This window comes from Tyto alba, unplaced genomic scaffold (genome assembly GCF_018691265.1).
Source record: "Tyto alba isolate M040663 unplaced genomic scaffold, T.alba_DEE_v4.0 Super-Scaffold_3, whole genome shotgun sequence".
Classification (NCBI taxonomy): domain Eukaryota; kingdom Metazoa; phylum Chordata; class Aves; order Strigiformes; family Tytonidae; genus Tyto; species Tyto alba.
The window spans coordinates 8213380-8233891 of NW_024881304.1; the positions used below are offsets into that span (position 1 = coordinate 8213380).

Below are 20512 nucleotides of genomic sequence, written 5' to 3' on the forward strand. Positions count from 1 at the left end.
TTCTGCATCATTCGGGCTCTAGAATTCAGTAACTGGGTGCAAAATCAAAATATCCCCTAGAAAAGCTCCTCTTCACAGTAGCTGAAAAACCAGAACTTCAGGAGTAGTTCAACAGATTCCTCAGTTTCCAGCTGAAACTAGTTGCTGTTTAATTTCCATTCAGCATGGTCATCAGACCAAAGCTTGGGGAAAATCTCACTCAGTGGCACCAAGGGCCTGGGAAACAGCAAGGCATTTGGGAGAAACCTGCTGAGAAGACAGTAATGAGCACTACTAATGATCAGGGAGGGAATCAAGCGTGTACTGCATCAAAGGCACAGTGTCTTTCTGCAGGTAAAAAGCACCCCTTCTTCATGTGTAAGTCAGATTCAGTTCCAGGCCTCAGCAGTAACAGATAATTTTTCTCCACACGGTGTTATTAGTACTTTTCAACCATTATTCTTGGTTATCAATATTGCCTTCACAGGCATAAATAGCTCCAGCCATGGTCTGAGCCCCCCGGTGTGAGGCACTGCGCAGACAGAGAGCCGGGTGGCCCTTCCACGGGGAGCTCACAGCCTGGCAGGGAAGGAGCCATTGCTATTCTCTAGTAAATACTCATTTCTCAATTCTTCCAATTAACTGAGCAAAGCATCGGATTAAGAAAGCCAGTCTCAGTGCTTGCCTGGAAAAAACTGCCATACTCATTTCATGTGTGTTGCTGAGCAGTCGCATTTTCATGTGTGCGGCACGGTGCAGTTGTTCTCCAGTCACCAGTGGTGCCTGGGAAGGGAGACAAGGAGCTTTTCCAATGCAGACTGAAGCTGACAATTCCCTTAGAAATAGGCTTGAGATAGTAATTTGGAACTCTGAGAGCTTGAATTTAATCCTCTACACTTCTGGGGGGACTTTTCTTCTCAGGTAAGCACCAGCCACTGTTGTCTGCCTTAAGGGCTGGGGTTCCTCTTTCTTTTCTGTATGGTGGGGCTGCCGGGGCAGGGGAACAGTACAAGAAATCAGCAAGTGGGACTGCAGAGATTTCTCAGAGGCACAGAAATAGGCAACAGCAAAGGCCTGACCTCCCAGCAGCTGGTGCCCTCGCCACTCGACAGCTCTTACCATAACGTACCCCTTCCCCCTTGAAAATGTGTTTGTTCTTCTAAAAAAGGGTGTTTCAGTGTTGGAGCCGATCATCTCTGCAACTGAGTGCACATAGGAATCCTATGAAATCTTCATGGTGTGCTTCCCCTTCCAGTCCCGCAGATCTGAACAGCACGTTTGCCTCGGACTGCTGGAAGACCAGCCTCGCATATCTGATGTGATCACAGATGGCCCGGGCCCTGCCCTCCGGCTCTGAAATACAGACAGCAGTCAGCAGGACTCAACAGGTCAGTGTCTGAGTTTCAAGTGGGATGTTTTACTGTATTTTCATTTAAGAGAATGTCTGACTATGGGTGAAGTTTGGTCACGTCTACTGTTTTTATTTTTCCTGCTGAAACCAGGAAAGTTGAGCTAAGGGGATGATTATTTTCCTTAGCTCCTCTGAGAGCCTTGGGCTAGATTTTTCCGGTGTTTCCATACTGGCAGATGCAAATAGTGAAAAGCTCACTGAGTGTATCTTACAGCTCCTGGAAAGCTACTGGAAGGGGGTTCCCACTGCACAGGCTGGATATGCCTCCAGTCTCTGAAAATCACTCTGTTCCCTTGAGAAGTTTAAGGTCAGCAGCACCAGATGTTTCTTTTACTGTAGTGGACACTGAGAGAATCCGAGGAATCACTCGGGTCTCTTTTAATGCTGACAAAACCCGTAAGTCTTTATTCACCTCTGAGGTTGTTGGAAGCCTCTTCAGAAAGAAAAATAAAGGGAGGCCTCACTTTGTAGTGCATCCCCATTATGAGGGTAACATCTGTAAGCAGATATAAAAATGTATTCACAGACACCAGTCCCTCCTCCCCACCTGCACTCAGCCAGCCCGTTGCCCCTGGGGTCTCTCAGCCCATCTCTGCAGGTCAGGCAAATCCCAGCTGTTTGCACACTGGCCAATGGGGCCAAAATTGCTGCACCACTTGCCACGGAGAGCAACCTGCACCTGCAGAGCCCTTCCCAGCCAACCGCTCTCCCCGAGCACTGCCTGCCTCGCGGCGCAGCGGCAGCAGTCACAGTCCCTCCCTGCCCACATCCGACTGGCACAGCGCTCGGGAGCAGAGGTTATCTTTCCAACCAGTTACTGCAGACACAGGTGTGTCCTTGCAAGGAGGTGTAAATATATCAGGGTCTCAGTTGTGGTCTCACCTCTACTGCCCCTCTCTAGACCATCCAGCAGGGACTTTAAAGAGCTGTGCAATTTCATGGTCATAGCTCAGCTTGGCCTGCAAGACGCTGCCTGGGTTCTTGTTTCATTCCAGCTTCCTTCGCTGCAATAAATTCTTCCTCCTGGTTTACTCTGCCCTAAATGAGGGCAGAATGAAGCCCAGCACGTGCACGCACCCAGGCTTTTGTCGTTCTCAGCAACTCCTCCTTGAGCTGTCCGCTTTTTCTTGAATCTAAGTATTTTGGGGATGATGAGAGAAGCAGTGATTGCCTGTTGGCAGTGGGAATCCAGCTCTCAGCCTGGCTTTCTAATTTGGCAAGTGGCCTTTGAGTAGATCCGGAGTGCTTTACGGAGGTGGGTCAACAGCATCGCTGCTATTTCAAAACTGGGGCAACAGAAGCTCAGAGCTTGTTTTGCCTGCAATTACAGAGCCTGGAGGTTAGAGGACGCGGTAAGAGAGCTTTGCGCTCTTAATGTCCAAAACCATGCATAGATTAGTAGAAAATTATGTCCTCCTATATAAGTGTATTGCTTGAGTTCGAATTAGTCAGAAGAATAACTGCTTTCAGGTGAAGGCTGCAGGGCCAGGGGATAACCAGAAAAAAAAAAAAAAGAAGAAGAAAAAAAAAAGTATATTTTAAGGCCACGAAACTTGGTGATGCTGACGAAGTGCTGAACGCACTGAGAGAAGTCACCAGGGAACTCCCGAGCCCTGCCAGCGCATCAGTAACTCTCCCTTCCCCTGCGAGGAGTTGTGAGGCCACCCGGGGCGTTTGGTGGGGACGCGCACGCTCCCGAGGGCTGGCAGGCGGCGGGCACAGCACCGGGCGAGGAAACCCACCCCCCTCCACCCCCCGGCCCACCCCCCCGCCGCTCGGCGGGGCTGCATGGGGCGAGCCCGGCCGCGGCCGCGGGGCGCTCGGGGGGCGAAGTTCCCCTTCCCGCGGCGGGGGCCGCGCCGCTGTCACTTCCTGCCGGCGGCGGGGCGCGGCGGGGCGGCCGCGGGCGCGGGGCGGGGCGCGGAGCGGAGCGGGGGGGGGGGGGGCGGCGGGCCCTGGCCGCGGGGGGCTGCGCTGCGCCGCGCCGCGCCGCCGCGGAGGATGCGGCGGAGCCGGGGGCCGCGGCTGGCGCTGGCCGCCGGCCTCGGCTCGTTCCTGCTGGCCGTCTTCTACTTCCAGAGCAGCCTCAACCCAGGTGGGTCCGCGCCTCGGGCGGGGGGGGGGGAGGGTCTGCGCGCTCGGCGGGACCCCCGGCCGGCCCCGAGGTGCCGGGCAGCGCGCTCGGCCCCGCGGTTGGGGGTCGGGGCCGGTCCCCGGGGCGGAGGGGGGCCGGGGCCGGGCGGCGGGTTCGCCCGGAGGGTGCGCGGGTCTCGGCCGAGAGCGTTGAACTTCGCCGGTGTGTTTGCTGGCGTGAGCGGTTTGCCGCCACAGCGCTCGCTGGTTTGCAGGGAAATTCATGGTTCGTTTGAGAAGCGAGCTGCCTTCGGGTGGCTGTCCCGTCCCGTGGCCCGGCGTCCAGTGGGAGCAGGGCAAGAAACCGCGCACGGGTTCGTGCAGCCCCGCGGAGGCTGTGCCGGGGTTAGGACAGGTAAGGGGAGCTGCTCCGTTCCTCGAGTGCCTGTTTCGCACCCACGGTCACTGAAATTCCAGGGAAACTTGGTTGAATTGCTCAAGGGACATCTTTAGTGTGTGCTCTTAGAAATATCCTCCACACTGGGAAACCATTGAGAACTAAAATGTAAACCGTTTTGTACTGGAGGGGTTATTTATTTCCCTGTCTGCTCCCTGCTCTTTTGGGGAAATTAGCTCCTCTTTCCTAAGAGACATTATTGAGCAAGTCCTGTAGTTTTAACAATGTACTAATGTTTTCTGATTACAGCAGCAATCCATCAATGGGGCCTTTAAAGTTACATCTTAAAATTCCAAAGACTGAAATGTCAGTGGAATTTTATCAGCGTGGACTAAATGAAATGCAATTTTCCTTTTATAGGGGCTGCTCCATCACTTTAATGTGTTTTTTCCTAAAAATAATAAAAAAGGCTTAACTTGTTGGCTGAATAAGATTGAAAAGGAGTTAGGTTTCGGCAACCATTTGTTATTTCTAGAAGAGGATGTGAAGTTTGTCCAATGAATTCAGTAATCCCAGAAGACCACAATCGGTATTATTTTCCTTAGTAACTTTTTTTTTTTCTTAAAATAAATTATATATGCATCTTATTTTACTATTGGGACTGTTCAGTAAAAAGTGCAGCACTGAATCACTCTCATCCCCGGGACTCCTAAGAGAGAGATGGTTGCGTTTTACATTGGATTCACTTTCTAGTATTTGACTGGAAAATGTGGCTCTTCAGGACTCTGGTTTTCAGAAGGAGACTTCTCCATGTCTGCGTCAGCAGAACTTTCTATGCTTACTTGACTTTAATCCTTTGCATGATCTCAACATAGTTTCACGCAGAGTTCCTGTCAGGTCAGAGCAAAGCAGGTGACGGTAACAGTGATGGCATCTCACGAGGGGTTTGAGGGATTTGGGGTCTGAGGAGCTGGCCAGCTGAGGCTCTGGGAAATGCAGCACCCTTCACAGGCTGCAGATCTGCTGCCTTGAAATGGGGCAAGTGTGGTTTTTGAAAGGGCTTGTAGATGGTGATAGGTCTGGGGAAGGGATCCTCGGCTGGTGAAAACCAGTGGTGTTTGTCATGCAGTGGAAGCCCGTTTTGGGGGGTGGTGAGCACCCTCTGCAGATTTGCCCATTAAGATTCACAAAAGAATTGAATTAAAGTGATCCTCATGTTCTCTAAAATCTGGTTATTTTACAGCCACATAGTTATCTCCCTGGGTCCAGCCTTCCTTCATTTTTGTGCCATTTCTTTCCCATAGTATTTTTCAGTTTACAGTTTTTCCTTTCTTCTTCAGTGCTGTGAAAACTCACACTAGCAGAGGAAAGGTCATTACCATATACAGAAAAGCAACAAGCTAAAAATTGCCTCTTTTTTTTTTTTTTTTTTTTTTCTTCCCAAAGGAAAGCAAACTGAGGCCAATTACTTGTATTTTAGAAGTTACAAGTTACAAGAATAGGTAAACGATTTGCAGACAAAAATGTCATCTTTAAAGTGATGTTTGCCTTGAGGTTCTTTGGAGTTCTAGTTGTCTGGTGTTGTTTGGTTTCTGTATAATAATGAAGAAAAATGCTAGAAAAAGCAGCAGTGCTATGAGTTCCCCCCAGGAGCAGTCGGATCTTTTTCTCTGTCTTTAGCAGGATTCAGCAGGTCGCCTTCCCTGGGCCACCCACAGTCCGTTGGGTGTAACGTGCCGAATTGCTCCTTGCTAACAGCACACGGAGACGCAACCGTCCTGGGAGCAGGACAAGGCGTGCAACATGGGAAGAGAGGCGATACAACCAGAAACCTCTAAGTTTGAGGGTGCTGAGGGCTCACTCAGCTCAGGGAGCAGGAATTAAATCCTCCGTTTGCGTTTTCCACTTTTAACTCCATCCGGGCAGTTGTGCGCTGGAATGGTTTGCACTGAACTCCATGGCTGTGCTGAAATAAGGCTTTCTTGTTCTGCCCTAGGAACACCCACACACCGGTGTGTGCTGAAATAACTCTGCTCCTAAATGCCGCTGAGTTGGTTATTTTGGTGCTGGGCTGAATTTGTTTGTACTGAAGTCGGTGGCAGAATCTGGAGGCAGAAATGGGCTCGGGTGTGTTTGCCAACCTCACTGGCGCCTCAGGAGAGGTGAGACAAGTCGCAGCGCTCCCCAGGGAGAGCATCTGCATGTGGATTTGAGCTTGCATTGACTTCGTATCCCTGAGCGCTTTGCTTTAGCTTTCCTTGCTGCCAGCTGTACCTGCGGGTGCCCACAGGGGCTGTAGTCCTTGACCCTGGCTGTGGGGTGCAGCTGCAGCCCACGGACTGTCCCCTGCTCACTGCAGGACAGTGATGTCCTGTCTGTCCCATTGGCCTTCAGCTGTGTCGCTGCAGGCTCACAGATGCTTGGCCAGGGGCCGTGGGTGGTTACGGGGTTTGGCTGGAACAGTCACCTTTCAGCATCACCAGGCCCTCCTGCATCTGGACTGGTGGTGTGGGCAGGGACACTCGGCTCCTGGGCAAACCTCAGGCAGTCTCCGCTGGGTGCCGGGGTGACATGGTCCATCAGGTGGGCTTGGTTGTACCGGTGTCAACCCACAGACACCCAGGAGATCCCACCTGGCCTCGGCATGATTATCATCGTCTTCCGAGTTGATCTTCCTTTGCTGTCTCCTCCAGGGATGGCGCACTGTTAGTGGTGGCTGTGCTGACTTCTGCACGCTGTACATTTTCTGCATAGAGAGGGTGGGAATAAGCAGTGGGGCTCTCAGACTGTTCTTTCATTGAACTCCAGTCGTAGCGTGTCTAGGCTGGCGCAGCGGCAAATTCTGGAGGCTGCTGATCCTTGTTTGCATCAAAACTTTGGTCACCAGTGTTCTCCCCGGTACTGCTCCGATTTTAGCAGCAGTGGGGGAGCTGGCAATGACTGTGCTGGTACAGATGGGGGGTAGAGGGAAGGGGGAGCACCTGAAGGAGGTAAAGGGAGGTGAGTGGCAGGTGGTAAGGCTCTGTGTTCATCTGTGTCAGCAGTTTCTGCAGACCTTAATTAAAAGTGTTGTGGGGCCACCCCAGTGGTAGATCTTTTGGGGAGACTGTGAGTGGGCAAATTGTGCTGACATCCAAGGAGCTGACGGTTTTCAGGCTGATAGTGAGGGGTCAGAGGGATGTGTTCATGAACTTGCAGTCTCCTAAGTAGTTAATAAGCAGCTCCTTCATCCCAGAATAACATATTTCCTAATGAGAGGCGATTGGGTGCTCTGCAAAGTATTTTACGTAACCTTCCCCCTCTTGAGACTTCTATCTCTGACCAGTATTATTTGAGAAAGAATCCCCTAGCAATCTCAGAAGCATTTGGAGGAAGAGGCACCTTTGGAAGCCTCGGGCAAGGAGGGAGGGTGGGGTCATTCGGTCTGATCCCAAGAGACTCTTGCGTAAGAGCTGGGCTATTCTGTTCTTGCCCCATCCTTCCTGTGTCCAGTCCAGTGACTTGTGCGTGCTGGAGGTGACTGGGAAGGACAAAAGCAGACCCTGCACAGAGGCAGCCTGCAGGACAGGAGTGCACCGCTTCCTGTTGTTTCTAATTTGTTCTAGCACTGCATCGCCTTCTCCAATAAGAAAGAAAGAAAACACCTCAATCTCAAAATGCTGCTTTATTTCTCCTCTGGTTCTGTCTGACTGCAGCATCCAGATGTTGCTTCTTACATCTTTTGAGCAGCGCTTGCTTAGTGCTGGCTCCTGCACTCCCCATGTTCTGTCATGACCTGCTATCAGCATGAGTTGTTGGACTTCCTTGGGGCTTTGCAGGTTGCACGTACTCAGCCTTTGACCGTAGTCTTTCACAAAGAGAGATGCCAGAACCAGGATCATAGTAGTGCTAAGGTTGTGATGCTACTCCAGGAAGGTTTGTGAGTGAGGAAGCAGCAAGATTCCTGTCTCCATCCTTATCTGCTCCTGCATGAACCGGTTGGAGCTCCTCTGGGCAGTGATAGAGCAAAACCTCCTCCAGCCACTCCTGGAGTGGAGATAGCACTTCACCAGCCTGAGAGGAGGATTGAGGTGTTACAGGAGGATGAGCAGCAATGCCAGAAGCCACACCACCACACGTAGCACCTATTACAGGCAGGAAACTGTGCCTCATCATTTTGGTGTGGTTAGCAGCCCTCTGATGTGCCGAGGTAGATTTGGAAGATACCCATTGCCACCCCTCTCTGCCAACTTTGGGATGGTTTCTGTTGCCCAGCCTAACATCTCTCAGTACCAGCAGGTCCTGGAGAAACTCTTGCTTCTGATTATTGCAAATCTGGCCTTTCAAATTTTCTGACCTATGCATCCAAAGTCTGTGGCTGCTTTTGTGAACTCTCAGTAGCTCCATCCCTGTGCCTAAAGATTAGTCCCTTCAGGGAGGGAAAAATTATTATAGAGATTATAGAGTTGCAGAGATTATAGAGTTTATAAGTGATTTGACTGGTCCCGCAGAGCCCTAGTCCCTGAACCTACAAATGCACCTAGACATCGCCTGAACAGATACTTACACACTTGGATACTAGCAGACCCTTACAAACCAGGGATTTTTTTTCAGAACAGGAAAGAGCCTATTTTAGACCTCAGTTCCTCCCCATTGTTTAGAGGTATTTTCAGGCTGAAATTCAGGCGCTGCCTTGGGACATGAGTGCAGTTCGGCCAGCGAAGGCTTTCTGAGACTGGGTCATGTTTGCAGCTGGCCGACACATGTCCTCAGCCTTCCAGATAATGAGGGCTACACTGCCTTCACCCTGGCTAACACTGCAGGCACGGGCAGGAACATGAAATCTAAGATGCCCTCTGAGATGGTGCTGGTTTTTCTGTTTTGTTTTGTTTGCTTTTGTCATGGGGCAGTTTTGCCCAGCTCGGATTCCAGCTCACAGCGCTGTGATGCCCAGGATGCAGCCGCTGCCCTTCGAGGAGCCAGTGCTCAAAGTACAGCAATGCTTGTCAGCCAAGGCATTGGGCAGGGCAGGCTGGAAAGCCCTCAGATCTGCCATGTTTGAAGAAGACGTGAAATGCTGTAGCCATGACCTCTTGCGGTAGAAAAATCTGCCTAGTCCAATGCTGAGAGCAGGGGAGTAATGAAGTCCATCTGCTCCCAAGGGTCAGGCTTTTCATGAGGAATGCTTTCTCTAGTCTTTCTTGGCTTTCTACATTTTTTCTGAGAATCTCTGATATATGTGAGAGGTTTGGGAGCGGGAAGGAGCGGACTTAGCACTCAGTGAGTTAACTCTGTGCCTGCAGGAGAGATTCGTGTCTTGGTGGCTCTGCCAGGTGGATCTAGCCTTTGCTGGTCCTGCGTGCCTCTGGCATCCCAGCTCGGCTGTTCCTCTCTGGCAGAAGATTACACCTGCTCTTTCTGCTTTGTCCCCACTCCCAAAACCTCAACATTCTTATTTATCATGCAAAAAGGACTCAAAAAAGCTATCTTCTGGGAACAGCAGCACCTTTGCCTGTGTTGATGCGGGAAGGACCTTCTGGTGATTGTCAGCCGGGTCTGAGGCTGGTAGATGAGTGTTCATGCAGTGGCCAGGGTACTCCTGGGGGTGCTGGGGTTTATTACATGCTGGATTTTCTTTCTTGGTCCTTGCTGCCTGCAAGTATCTGAATGGAGAGCATGACAAACCCTCCATCTTAATCCCAGTGCAAACACAGCTGTCTTTCCCAGGACTCGCTGTCAGAAGCCAAGAAACTACAAAGGCATTAGGTGCTTAACTCCCATTACTCCCCCTCGGAGCTGAGTGCCCAAAGAAGAGCTTAACTCCCCAAATACCTCTGTGGGGCCAAGGAGGGGATGTTTCACATTGAGGCTTTGAGACACAGCTGGACAAATGCCCAAAACTTTCCTTGTTAAAAGACAGTTAAAGACTATTAGCAATCTGAGAGGGAGGGGACATCTCACTGAGGAGCTCTGGTGGCCTGAAAGGCCTGGGGTGAACATTGCCATGCCCAGGTCCTGCCTTCGCTGCATGGTTTGCACTGATGCTGAGATCAGGGGCAAATGGACCTACCCTAAGGGATGGGGATATTTTTTTTTTTTTTCCCCAGTAAAATCATTCATAGGTGGAGGGGAGTGACTGGTGTCGGTGGAGAGCTGAACCCCATATTCCCAGCCTCTACTGTCCATTTCAGAGCAGTCTGCTCTTTCCCCTGTATGTACCTGCACCTGTAGAGCTTGCACTGCTGTAAAGTGGGACACTCTGTCTCCTATCTGAATCTGCAGCTTTGGGACAGGTCTATATTCAACTACAAGCCCTCTGTGATTTCCCCACTATTTCACATGGATCTTTTAATTTTTCTCTTCTTCAAATACAGCTGCCCCCTTGGCAGTAAAATCCTTGCAGCAGGTCTAGATGGTGGGAGGTATTGCTAAATGCACCCTATTCAGGTGTCTCCCTTCCCTGATGCTGATCTCCAGATGCTGGGATACTTGCTTCATGGTCATGGTTTATTCTGGCTAGCCTAGTTTTTGCTCTGTTGCACGGTTGCACCCCATGTAATTCCAGTAAATTATCTAGTAAAATCAGTTGTAGAGCTCTGATAAATATGGTTCAACCCCCAAATGTCTCCTGCAGCCTGGGCTTGGTCTGTTCTCCATTTCCCAGTTGCCTGTGGCTTCCACTGGGAAACCAAAATCTCAGTCTAAGTCAAAGCCATACACGGGACAAAGGTGGGAAGAAGGAGTTGCTCTGTATCCCCAGGAGCTGGGTGATCACTGCTCAGATAAGCTCTTTCTGCACGTCCTTCACAGGAGATCACCCAGTGTAGGAGGTAGAGCTGGGACGTGTGGTTTGATTTTGTTTCTCTTAGAATTTTAATGAGCTGGAGAGCAAAGACGATTCTTCATTTATTGTGTTGAAAGGAGAGCGTGATACTCTGCGGGAGCACGCAGCGTGCGTGAGGACAGGGAAGGGAAGGGGAGCCAAAGGACATGGTGTGAGACGTGGCTCTGTGTGCCTTGGGTCCTGTTCAGAAGTGATAGCCCACATTGCCACTGCAAGCCTCGTGCTGTCAGGAGAGGCAGTGTGCTGGCTAGGCAGCAAACTGGGGCTGCAGCAGCACCAGCTGGGCACTGGGATGTCTTTGCAGGAGGCAGCATGGTTGGTTTCAGCCAGCAGTGCCTGTTCAGTCCTCTGCATGGAGTCGAGCAAGCCAAGGAGATCTAGTAGCCAGATGAACCTGCAGCAGCTAATATCCTCAACCATTTAACAGCCGCCAAATTTCGGCTCCCCTCTTGCTGGGCTGAATCTGGCCAAGTACAGTAGTGCTCTAAAGTATGCTTTCAGTCTGAGCCCCACAGACAGCACAGTGATTGCAAAAAGCAAATACACCACGGTGCTCCATGTCCACACTCCCCTGCAGTTGGCAAATATGTCTCGGTGTCAACCCCAGGCGTTGCTGTGACTTGCCCTGGGCAGCTGCCTGAAAAATGGCCTTATCCGTATGAAAAGTTGGTGAACGGCTGTGCGAGAGCACTGCGTGGGATCTGGACCCCAGCCATGCCATCACAGATCTATCTTGAACCTGGTGCTGTCCTGGTGACCCACCCAGCCTGGCAGGACCTGTGGATGTGGGGACATCTTTAGGCTGGCTTGCTGGTGGACAGGTTAGTGTGAAGGAAGCTAAGCTCTCCCCCAACATTTCTTTGGAATGATATCGAGCAGGTTTCATTTCTCCCAGGCCCTTTGCAGCAGCCCTCACTGGGGTGAATATTCTTTCTGAAGATCCCTTCCTCGTAACCCTTTCCAGCTCCCACCTTTGAAGACTCAGAAGCAGAGATCTGCAAAAGTCTGAATTTTGTTTCTAGATAGACCAGATCTTCCTTGCCTTGGAGAAAGAATTCAGATCTGTTCAACTCGCGCAAATCCATTCCCTTTAGCTTGCTGGGATGACACTGGGCATGTTTAGCTTTAGGGCATTGAGGTGTCCAGCCTTGAGCCAGCCAGTGGGGAATTCCTGCAGCCTGGCAGAGGAACAGGCTGGCTGGCCTGGCTGCTCGCTCCTGTTTTCCCCATAGTGCCCCTGAGCTCTTAATATTTGGATGAGCTTTTATTAGATAAAACAGTTGTAAATTTGTGGGCAGGTAGGCTGATGGGAATTTGGCTGGGAAGAGATAGGAGTTGGTCTTTCCTGGGAGAAGCAAGGAGTTTTTCTCTCCACTGGTTAGTACTGCAGCAGCTCTGACACCCTCAGGTTTGGCAGCTACATCTGCAACCGAAGTGGCTTGTCACCATCAACCCGTGCAGGAAAGCCTGGCCACATAACCCACATCCTTCGGCAGCTCCCTGCTGAGATGAAAATCACCATTTGGTATTAAAAATGGTTGAAGGCCTGGTTTTGAGGGTGCGAGTGCATGTGGATTCAGTGTCTGCCTACTTTTGCTGTTCCAGTTGCGTACACTGCCCTGTGCAGCCCTTGGTCCTTCCCTGTACAGCGGCGAGGGCTTCCTGACCTACAGCTGGGCTCTCCGAGCTGGGAGATGCTCTAAACCACACTGCCCCAGGTCTGAGTCTGGTGTCATGCTCATATGAGTCTGTTTTGTGGCTGTGTAAACAAACCATGGCTGAGCACAGATGCTGAGACCTGCTGTGCTGAAGAAGCACCTGATGCTGGTGAGACCTTGCTTTTTCATAATGGGACTTGATTTTCATAAACTCCTCCAGAGCATTATCCAGCTGGACTTGAAGTTGTTTTCTCCCCCAAAAGTCTCTTCTGAAGGTGGCACCGTCTCCGTAGTGGCTCAAGTGGCAGGTGAGCAAGCCCCAGCCTGGGCACAGCAGACGGGCAGGCGCTGGCAACTCTAGCCGTGGTGCATGTGTGTGGAGATGTGCCACTGGACATTTTAGACCTGCACAGCAGTGTGCAGGGCATGTCGTGGCCCGTGGGTCTCTTCCCATCCCTTGTCATCTCTGTGGTATGGAGGGACACTGGGGCCACAAGTCCTGGCCACTTGTCACAGCACTGCTCACAGCTTATTCTTCTCTTTTTAAATGCCACTTGATTAATAGCCCTCTGTCTCCTGGCTGCTCTCCCAGCCCTTTCGGGGAGGGTGCAGCAGCAGCAGGTTTGAGCTGTCCTTCGGAGTGGTCTTTCTGGGAGCGCTGCTCTCCCTGTGGATTTGCAGCCTCACCACTAGCATGAAATCTGATCCACGCCTGCTCTCTGGCCAGATGTTGCTTCACTGCTCTGTGCCGTGAATTACTGACCTTGCAGGAAGCCGGGTAATATTGAACATGAGGTTCAAAGGTGATGTTTGTTTGGAGCCGCCAAGTGTGAGTGTCTCTGAAGCTGACTCCCCTGTTTTCAGAGGGCACCCTTCAAGGCAGGGACCTGGAAAATTAGCACAAACTAATTGGAGGTCAGAGGCTCCTCAGCAATTCCCCATCCCTGTCATGACGCCCTGCAAGCACACAGCTCTGCCCACCTCCCTGGGCTGCGGGGAGCGTCTCTGCACAGTCATGTTTCTCCATGGCACGGGAGGACGGCGAGTTCAGTCCTGCACACATCTGCAGAGCCGGGCTGTTCCTTTTGGCAAGGGTGCAGGGGTGACTTATTCGCAGTTGGGTCTTTTCCAAGTTTATTCCTGGCAGTATTGGAGACATTGATTTCCCTTTAGCTTAATAGGATCCGCAGACACAGGCACTGTGAGACTCAAACAAGGCTGACTTGACGCTGGTGGAGTTTTGCTTCAGCTGCCCGTGAATGGCCACTGCTGGGCGGGTGTAGGTGCAAGACACCCAGTTTTCTCTTTCCTGAAGGCTCCACTAGCCCTTGCTCATTCTCTGCAAAAAGGAAAGAGATGCCTTCAGAGCACCTGCTGCTAACAACCATTCTCATGGCTTGACCAGCAAACAAGAAGAAAAACCCAACAACCACTCAGACAAGTTGCTACCAGTGATGTTGGATCTGTTGCATTTCAGTGCTGCAGTGACACTGGAGTTTTTTGTATCCTCTGTTAAACGTGCTGGCTGGGGAGACGGGGCTCTTTGGTGGCCTCGGGCAATGCCTGCTACTAGATGCAGCAGAAGTCAGCACAGAGAGCTCTGTGATGAGAAGTTACATGCTGGAGGTGGTTCTCCATAGTCTCCAGCAAGCTGTAATTAGCTCCTGTCCTCCTCTGAAAGCTCATGCATCTCTTCAGTGCATTGTAAAGCCTCTTACTCGGTATCTTGGGGCAGCGAGTCTCACAGGTTAAAGACCTGCGGTCATTTAGAAAGGCAGGACGCTGACCCTCATCTACCTCCACTGAGAGCAGAGGGGCAAGAGCTGTGAGGCAAAGCTGGGGAGGGAGTGGCTGTGTTGGGCAGGGTTTGCTGAGTGTGCATTTTTTCCAAGATCTGCTTGTTGAGGCTTTCATCAATTCCAGATGCGTGGAGCTGACAAGATGGCTTGAAACGTATTCAGCAGGCAAGTCATTGAGCCATACGACATTAGAGAGACTTCTTTTTCTTGTATGCGTGCAGGTGGCCTCTGTGCAGAGGGCACAAACAGCATCTGCCTGAACCAGACCTGACTGCAGGCAGGTTTTGAGCAAGTCCAGCCTGGCACCCTGGCCTGCCGTGGCCTCAGCAGCTGAGCAGAAGACAGCAGGCTGGTGCAGATGGGCTCTTGGCTTGATAGATCCATGCTGCTGCCTGAGCCCAAGAGCTTTCTGCAGCTGTGGCTTGCCTGAGCCTGCCCCAGCAATGGGAGCCCATGGGGGTACAGACACCACGGCCGTGTGTGGGTGTGCAGGGGAGACATGGGTCTCTGGTGCAGCCTTGCCACTTGAAAATCAGCCCCTGTGCCATCCCGGCAGGGATCTCTGCCTTGGCACTGCCAGAGCAAGCCCTTCTGCTGCAATTCCTGTCGGGCAGCAGACTGGAAAGGAGGAGTTTATTGACAAGGAATGGAAACGCTGGCAGTTCGGGCTTGCATTATATATGCATGCAGCCAGCTGGGGCCAGGAGAGCGACAGGCGTAATGGGAAAGAGAAATTGCTCTTGGAAAGCTTCTAGCTTGGCTTGTAAGAGGAATTAACCATTAGAAAACAGAAGGTTGCATGATACTTATGCACAGATACTTTATTTGCTCACAGAGGCTGTATTCCTGCTGGATACTGTTAATTTTCTGTTTTCTATAAAGATCTTGATCGAAGTCCTTGTGACAGCAGAGAGCTAGGCACGTTGCCCCGGTGAAATACATCCCCCCACTTCAAATGCCTGTGATCCTTCTATTAAACCTTCCTGACATCTGCCTCAGGCTGGCACCAGGTGACCAGAGCCTCCAGCCACCGAGGAGACATGAGGGCTTAGGAAGAGCCACTGAATGGGACAGAGTGTCCAGACCAGCTGCTGTTGCCTCTGTTCCTGCTCTGACCCCCACAGATGATGCTGTGGCATTTGGCAAATTGCTTGAAGCAGCTGGATTTTTTCTTTCCCTTTCTGCATGATTTATTGTGAGCTAATCCTATAGCTGTCACCCTTTTCCATCACTTGATTAGCATTTCCCTGGCTGATCCTTGACTCAAGTTGACTAAATTGGAATAAGAAAGCCTTCCTTAAAAAACAGAGTTCAATCCATCCCCATCTCTGGGGAGGAGAGAGCCCCACAGCCAAGGGCCAGCTGTGCCAACCCCCGTGCCTGGGTATGGCTGGTGACACTGTGATGGTCCAAGAGATGTTGTTGGCAAGAAATGAAGAAAAATTACTTTCAGAAACATAAATGCAAAGTAAGCTGTGTGAGAAAGCATACGTCAAGAGAGGAAAGAGCTTTCATGATGCCTTGTACAAAACAAGGAACTTCCGTATGTAATTTTAATATCTTCCTAATGGCAATGGCAGTAAGTTCTTCTTAAGTAAATCTCCTAGGATCTTGAGCATCAAGAGTAATGCTCAAGTGGTTTTAAAGCATGTCCAGCAGCCAGATCTCTAATTTCAGTTGCTTCTGGAACTGATGACTGCCAGTCCCTGCGTTGGCTTGGGTATGGCCAGCATGCCGTAAACAGGAGTCATCTGGCTGAAGCCTGGATAGCCCAGGGTTTTCAGGTTTCAGGAGTCTTTTCCAGGGTGTTGTTAAAGGCTGAGCAGTCTCCCATTAGGGGAAGAAAAAAAAAAAAAAAAGGCAAAAAATGAAGTTAGAAAGATAATTATTTTCCTGCCCAGTGTGTGTGACACGCAGTAGAAATCTAAACTAGTGCAGGATGTTCAGACTCAATCTCCCATCAGGAGTTTAATGTTCTTTTTGTAGCAGCTTAAAAAAATACATACATCTGACGACACCTCCTCAAAACTCCCAGCCGCCTTTGTGGCTGCTGTCTGAGCAGTTGTGTACAGCATATGGAAGACAGAGTTGGCTGCAAACCCATTAATGCTAAATCATCTCTCAGCTCCAACGTTAACTGCAGAGTGCTGAGTTTGCACTGCAAACACGAAGCTCTGTGGGCTGAGTTTGTCATCCAGGCACGAGAAGCAAAACACACACATGAGTCCATTGTCTCTTTTGACATGCAAGTGCTTGAGCAGCCTGCTGGGCAGTGCCCCTCCGGAGGGTCACGCCGGGTCATGCTAGCATTGCAGCATCTGGGAGTGCCTGCGTGCCTTGGATGGTGAAAAGTCAGCACCATGCCTTCCAGTTCCTGCTAAATCTGTAAGAGGATTAACAGAAATGGACAGCGGAGATGACATTGTCAGCAGTGCTTGCCATGTTTCTTTGGAGGTCTTTCAGCAGAGACCCCCTCATTTATAGTGATTTGGAGAAAAATCCAAATAGCTCTGAATACTGGACCGCTGCCCCCCGTCCCCTGCCATGGTGTTGAATGGGGCATGCAGGCTGTGGTGTGGCAGTGGTTGAACTTGCCCAGTGTCCTGTCTCCAGCCAAGGTCCGTGCCAAAGGCACGGCAGACCCTGAGATGTGAGAATGAAGAAGCTGCCCGTTGGAGAGGTATTTTCTGGGTCCTTTCAGTGAAGGATGGAGTGATAACATGAAATAGGTTTTATTGTCACATTTCTGTAGCAATGGCCGTGCCAGCCCTGTGTGTGACCTGTCAGAAAGCCCTGCTCAGGTGTGTTTCTTGGCTAGGATCTTGATCGGGACATGTTTGAGTTAGAAGAGATGATACCAAAAGTAGACGACAAGGGGGACAGTCAGCAGGAGACGGCAGCTGGGAAGAGGGTCGGGTCGGCTGCAAGGCTGCTGCCTGTCTCACCAGCCGTTCAGGAGGCCTCTGCCATCGTTCCTTGGCACCGTGGCATTGGCTGCCCTACAAAGGTTGCCACAGCAGTTGCGAGGCTGGGCTGAAGCATTTTCCTATGAAAGTCGATGTGTTTGTGTTGAGCTGGCTCCAGATGGAGAAACCTGAAGTCTGGTGGCACTTAGTGCCAATGGCACTTTGTGCTGGAGGCCAGATGCCCCATATCTGCAGTTTTATTGCATCTGGTGTGAGCTGTCAAGCACGGAAATGTTTATGGGCAGGTGATAGTCCTGAACAAGGGGCATTGCAAACCCGCACCAAGGAAACAGGAAGCATCCAGGTGCCCTTTGCCAGCAGGCTGGAAATTGTGTGAGTGCATTTAATACACCTGGGGCTCCTGGGCTGTCCGTACGCCTGTCTGCCCTCGAATTTCTGTGTGTGAGGGCCCCATGCTGCAAATAATTTGTACTTTGTGGGTGGTGTAAATGCCCCAATATTGGACAGAAAGGTGATTGCAGCGCTGCTGCCGCTCCATCCCTCGATGCAGCATGCCAGAGGCACTCCCGTACCGCGAGCCCTGGGCATAGGGTCCCAGACAGCAGACAGCTATGTACAGACATCAGGGATCTCACGCACAGGTGGAGACAGGTGTGCTTGGATTTTTGGTCCCGCTTCAGTTCCCCGAGGCCGTGCGTTTCCACCCCTAGATGTTTACCACAACCACTTCTGCTTTTGGCAGACTTGGCTGTTCCCTGTCTGGCTGGAACAAGAGCAGGACGTGTACTCACCCCTCTGCATGGCTCTTCCCTTCCTTCACTTTACATAGAGAATAGTTTAGGACCTCTGTTCCACACCCTGAATTAACATTTCCTGGAGGCATCACACCCCCTTGTCCCTCTCTTGCCCATGGACCACTGCCTTCCAGCCAGACTGGCACATCCCAAGACGAGTGAATGATTTTTCCTGTTAAAGGCGGTGCGGTGCATCAAATTATCCCATGTAAAACAGTGACTCATTGTCCCCTCTTTAGAGTGTGTTTCTTGGCTAGAGGGAGATGGTCGGTAGTGCCAGGGACACTGGCTGCTGTTACCATCCCCTTGTGCCACACAGCCCTGGGACTCTGGAGAAGCCGCAAGGTGGTGATTGCTGCAAACAAGGGTATTATTTTGAGGGGGGGACACCTCCTTTCATCTCCTTCCCTGAGGAATTCATCCTGGACATCTTGCCTATGCACACCTTGTAGTGGTGCCTTTGGGGGATCCCCAATACCTTCAGATCCCTGTATTTGTAGGAACTGTGTGGTTTGGGAATGGAAATGCTGCAGAAGGGTTTGTCCCAGGGGACAGTAGCTGTGGAGCATGTGCATTTAGTGAAGGTTGGAAAACATTCCTTTCCCTCTTGTCTGAGAGGTTTGTACAGCTGGGCCTCCTCAGAAGTGAGAGGTCGCCTCGGGTCACTGCCCATGGTACCTCTTCTGAGGAACATGGCTGGGAAGGAGTTACTGAGGATGCTTCATCAGCAGAGACATGGGCTGAAAATGGGTGTTGAGGATGGGGTCCCCCATCAGTCTTTAAGAGCCATTTGGCTGCTTAGAGTTGGCTCTTGTGAGACCCCACCTGGAGTACTCTGGGACCCAGACATAAGAAGGACATGGTCCTGCTTGAGCAGGTCCAGAGGAGGCCACAAAGATGATCAGGGGCTGGAGCACCTCCCCTGTGAGGACAGGCTGAGAGAGTTGGGGTTGTTGAGCCTGGAGAAGAGAATGTTCCAGGGAGACCTTATAGTGGCCTTCCAGTACTTAAAGGGGGCTACAGGGAAGATGGGGAGGGATTCTTTATCAGGGGGTGTAGGGATAGGATGAGGGGTAATGGTTTTAAACCGAAAGAGGGCAGATTTAGATTAGATAGAAGGAAGAAATTCTTTCCTGTGAGGGTGGTGAGGCACTGGCACAGGGTGCCCAGAGCAGCTGTGGCTGCCCCCTCCCTGGAAGGGTTCCAGGCCAGGTTGGACAGGGCTGGGAGCAACCTGGTCTGGTGGAAGGTGTCCCTGCCCATGGCAGGGGGTGGAACTAGATGATCTGTGAAGTCCCTTCCAATGCGAACTATTCTGTGATTCTATGATTAAGTAGCTTCCCAGAAAGCCAAGAGTCATTTGGGGAAAAGGGGCAGATTTCCAGGAGAGGAAGGTTTGTGTGCTAGGGACTGGTAGGACCCCTCCAACAGCTCCAAAGGAACGGGATGTGTTTTAGCCAAGTACTGGAGAAGGGGGAAGGGGGTGGACCGTTGTGCAGCCTTCATCCCTGTTCTGCACCTCTCCCTCATATTGCCCTGAAATGTTACTTTATCATGATGCCTATAACACCATTTCTGGGTGACCCTGGTGCCTGTGGTGCTGCAAAACCACCTTCTCCCATATGCAGATGGGTGCGGGTTCATCTGCCTGCGCTGATGGGAGAGAAGATTTGTCTTTGGCTCCTGCAGCTCATTGTGCCTGTTGTTCATGAGCTATTCTCTGTGTAGACCTCCTCATGTGCGCGTCCTGTCTTGCCCTGCTCAGGTTTGCCTCCGAGCTGCTTTTATTTGTGGTTTTTCCCTTAGCTTTGTGGGTAACCTCCTTGCAATACAACTCTGTTTAGCCCTCTGCAATTTCTAAGTGCTGGGAGGTGAGTGGAGGCGGGGGGCTTTAATTATTTGGTTTGGCTGTTTCAAAAGGGCTAGGGAGGATAATAGAAAATATGTAGCAGTGGGGAAAAAGCCTGAGCTAAGCTTTCAAACATCCCAGTGCTGCTGGGACTCGGTTCTGTCTGATCCAGACAAGTTCAAGTCACTCGGTTGGTTTAATTTCTGCTGAATGAAACAGCATTAAGTCAGGACCACATGAACCGCTGGCCAGAGCATTCTGCCTTCCACGGGGAGCAGTCCTGGCAGGCTGGGCTGCTGGTACCAGAGTGTCTCTGGGCACGATCCTGTACTTGACTGATTCAGCAGGACCTCTAAACAAGGATGTGTTGCACCACCCGAGCTAAAACTTCCAATGACCTGTTGCTCAGCCTCAAAGTGAGCAGGCACATGTTTTCCAGCCCAGTGTGTCGTGTGGGTGCCATTGGGGAAGTACCTTATACAAACTCATAGCGGCTGTCTTGTAATGGTAAGAAAAAATAAATAACCTTTTTAAAGCCATCTAATGGACAGGCAGATGAGCTTTGGACTCATGAGTGTGTTTTACTCACTATCCCTGCGAGAACAGACATATTTTGGTTGTCTGTGCTCCTGGGGGGGTGTGACACCAGTGACAGCTGCCAGACTGCTGTGATGCTCCTTGTGAGAGATGGTGCCTGGCTGGAGATGGGGCTTTGCTGTGGGGCATAACCGGGCTGACAACATCCATGGTTGTGGCTGTGCTTGAAAACAGAGTTGTATGGCCCAAAACCAAGCTACCTGGA

The 20512-nt window shown here is 51.1% G+C and overlaps 1 protein-coding gene across 2 annotated transcripts in view; it reads left to right on the plus strand.

Annotated features, from left to right (window-relative positions):
• Positions 1–3368: 3368 nt before the first annotated feature.
• CHST13 (carbohydrate sulfotransferase 13) overlaps positions 3369–20512 on the plus strand; it is a 32051-nt gene continuing 14907 nt past the window's right edge. The window contains exon 1 of one of the 2 annotated variants that reach the window (XM_042799413.1): positions 3369–3485. In XM_042799413.1, the coding sequence (XP_042655347.1) occupies positions 3392–3485 (94 nt within the window). In that variant the 5' untranslated portion in view covers positions 3369–3391. Of the gene's footprint in view, positions 3486–5999; positions 6023–20512 lie in introns of those variants that run through there. The other variant, XM_032994958.2, reaches the window with a different exon arrangement.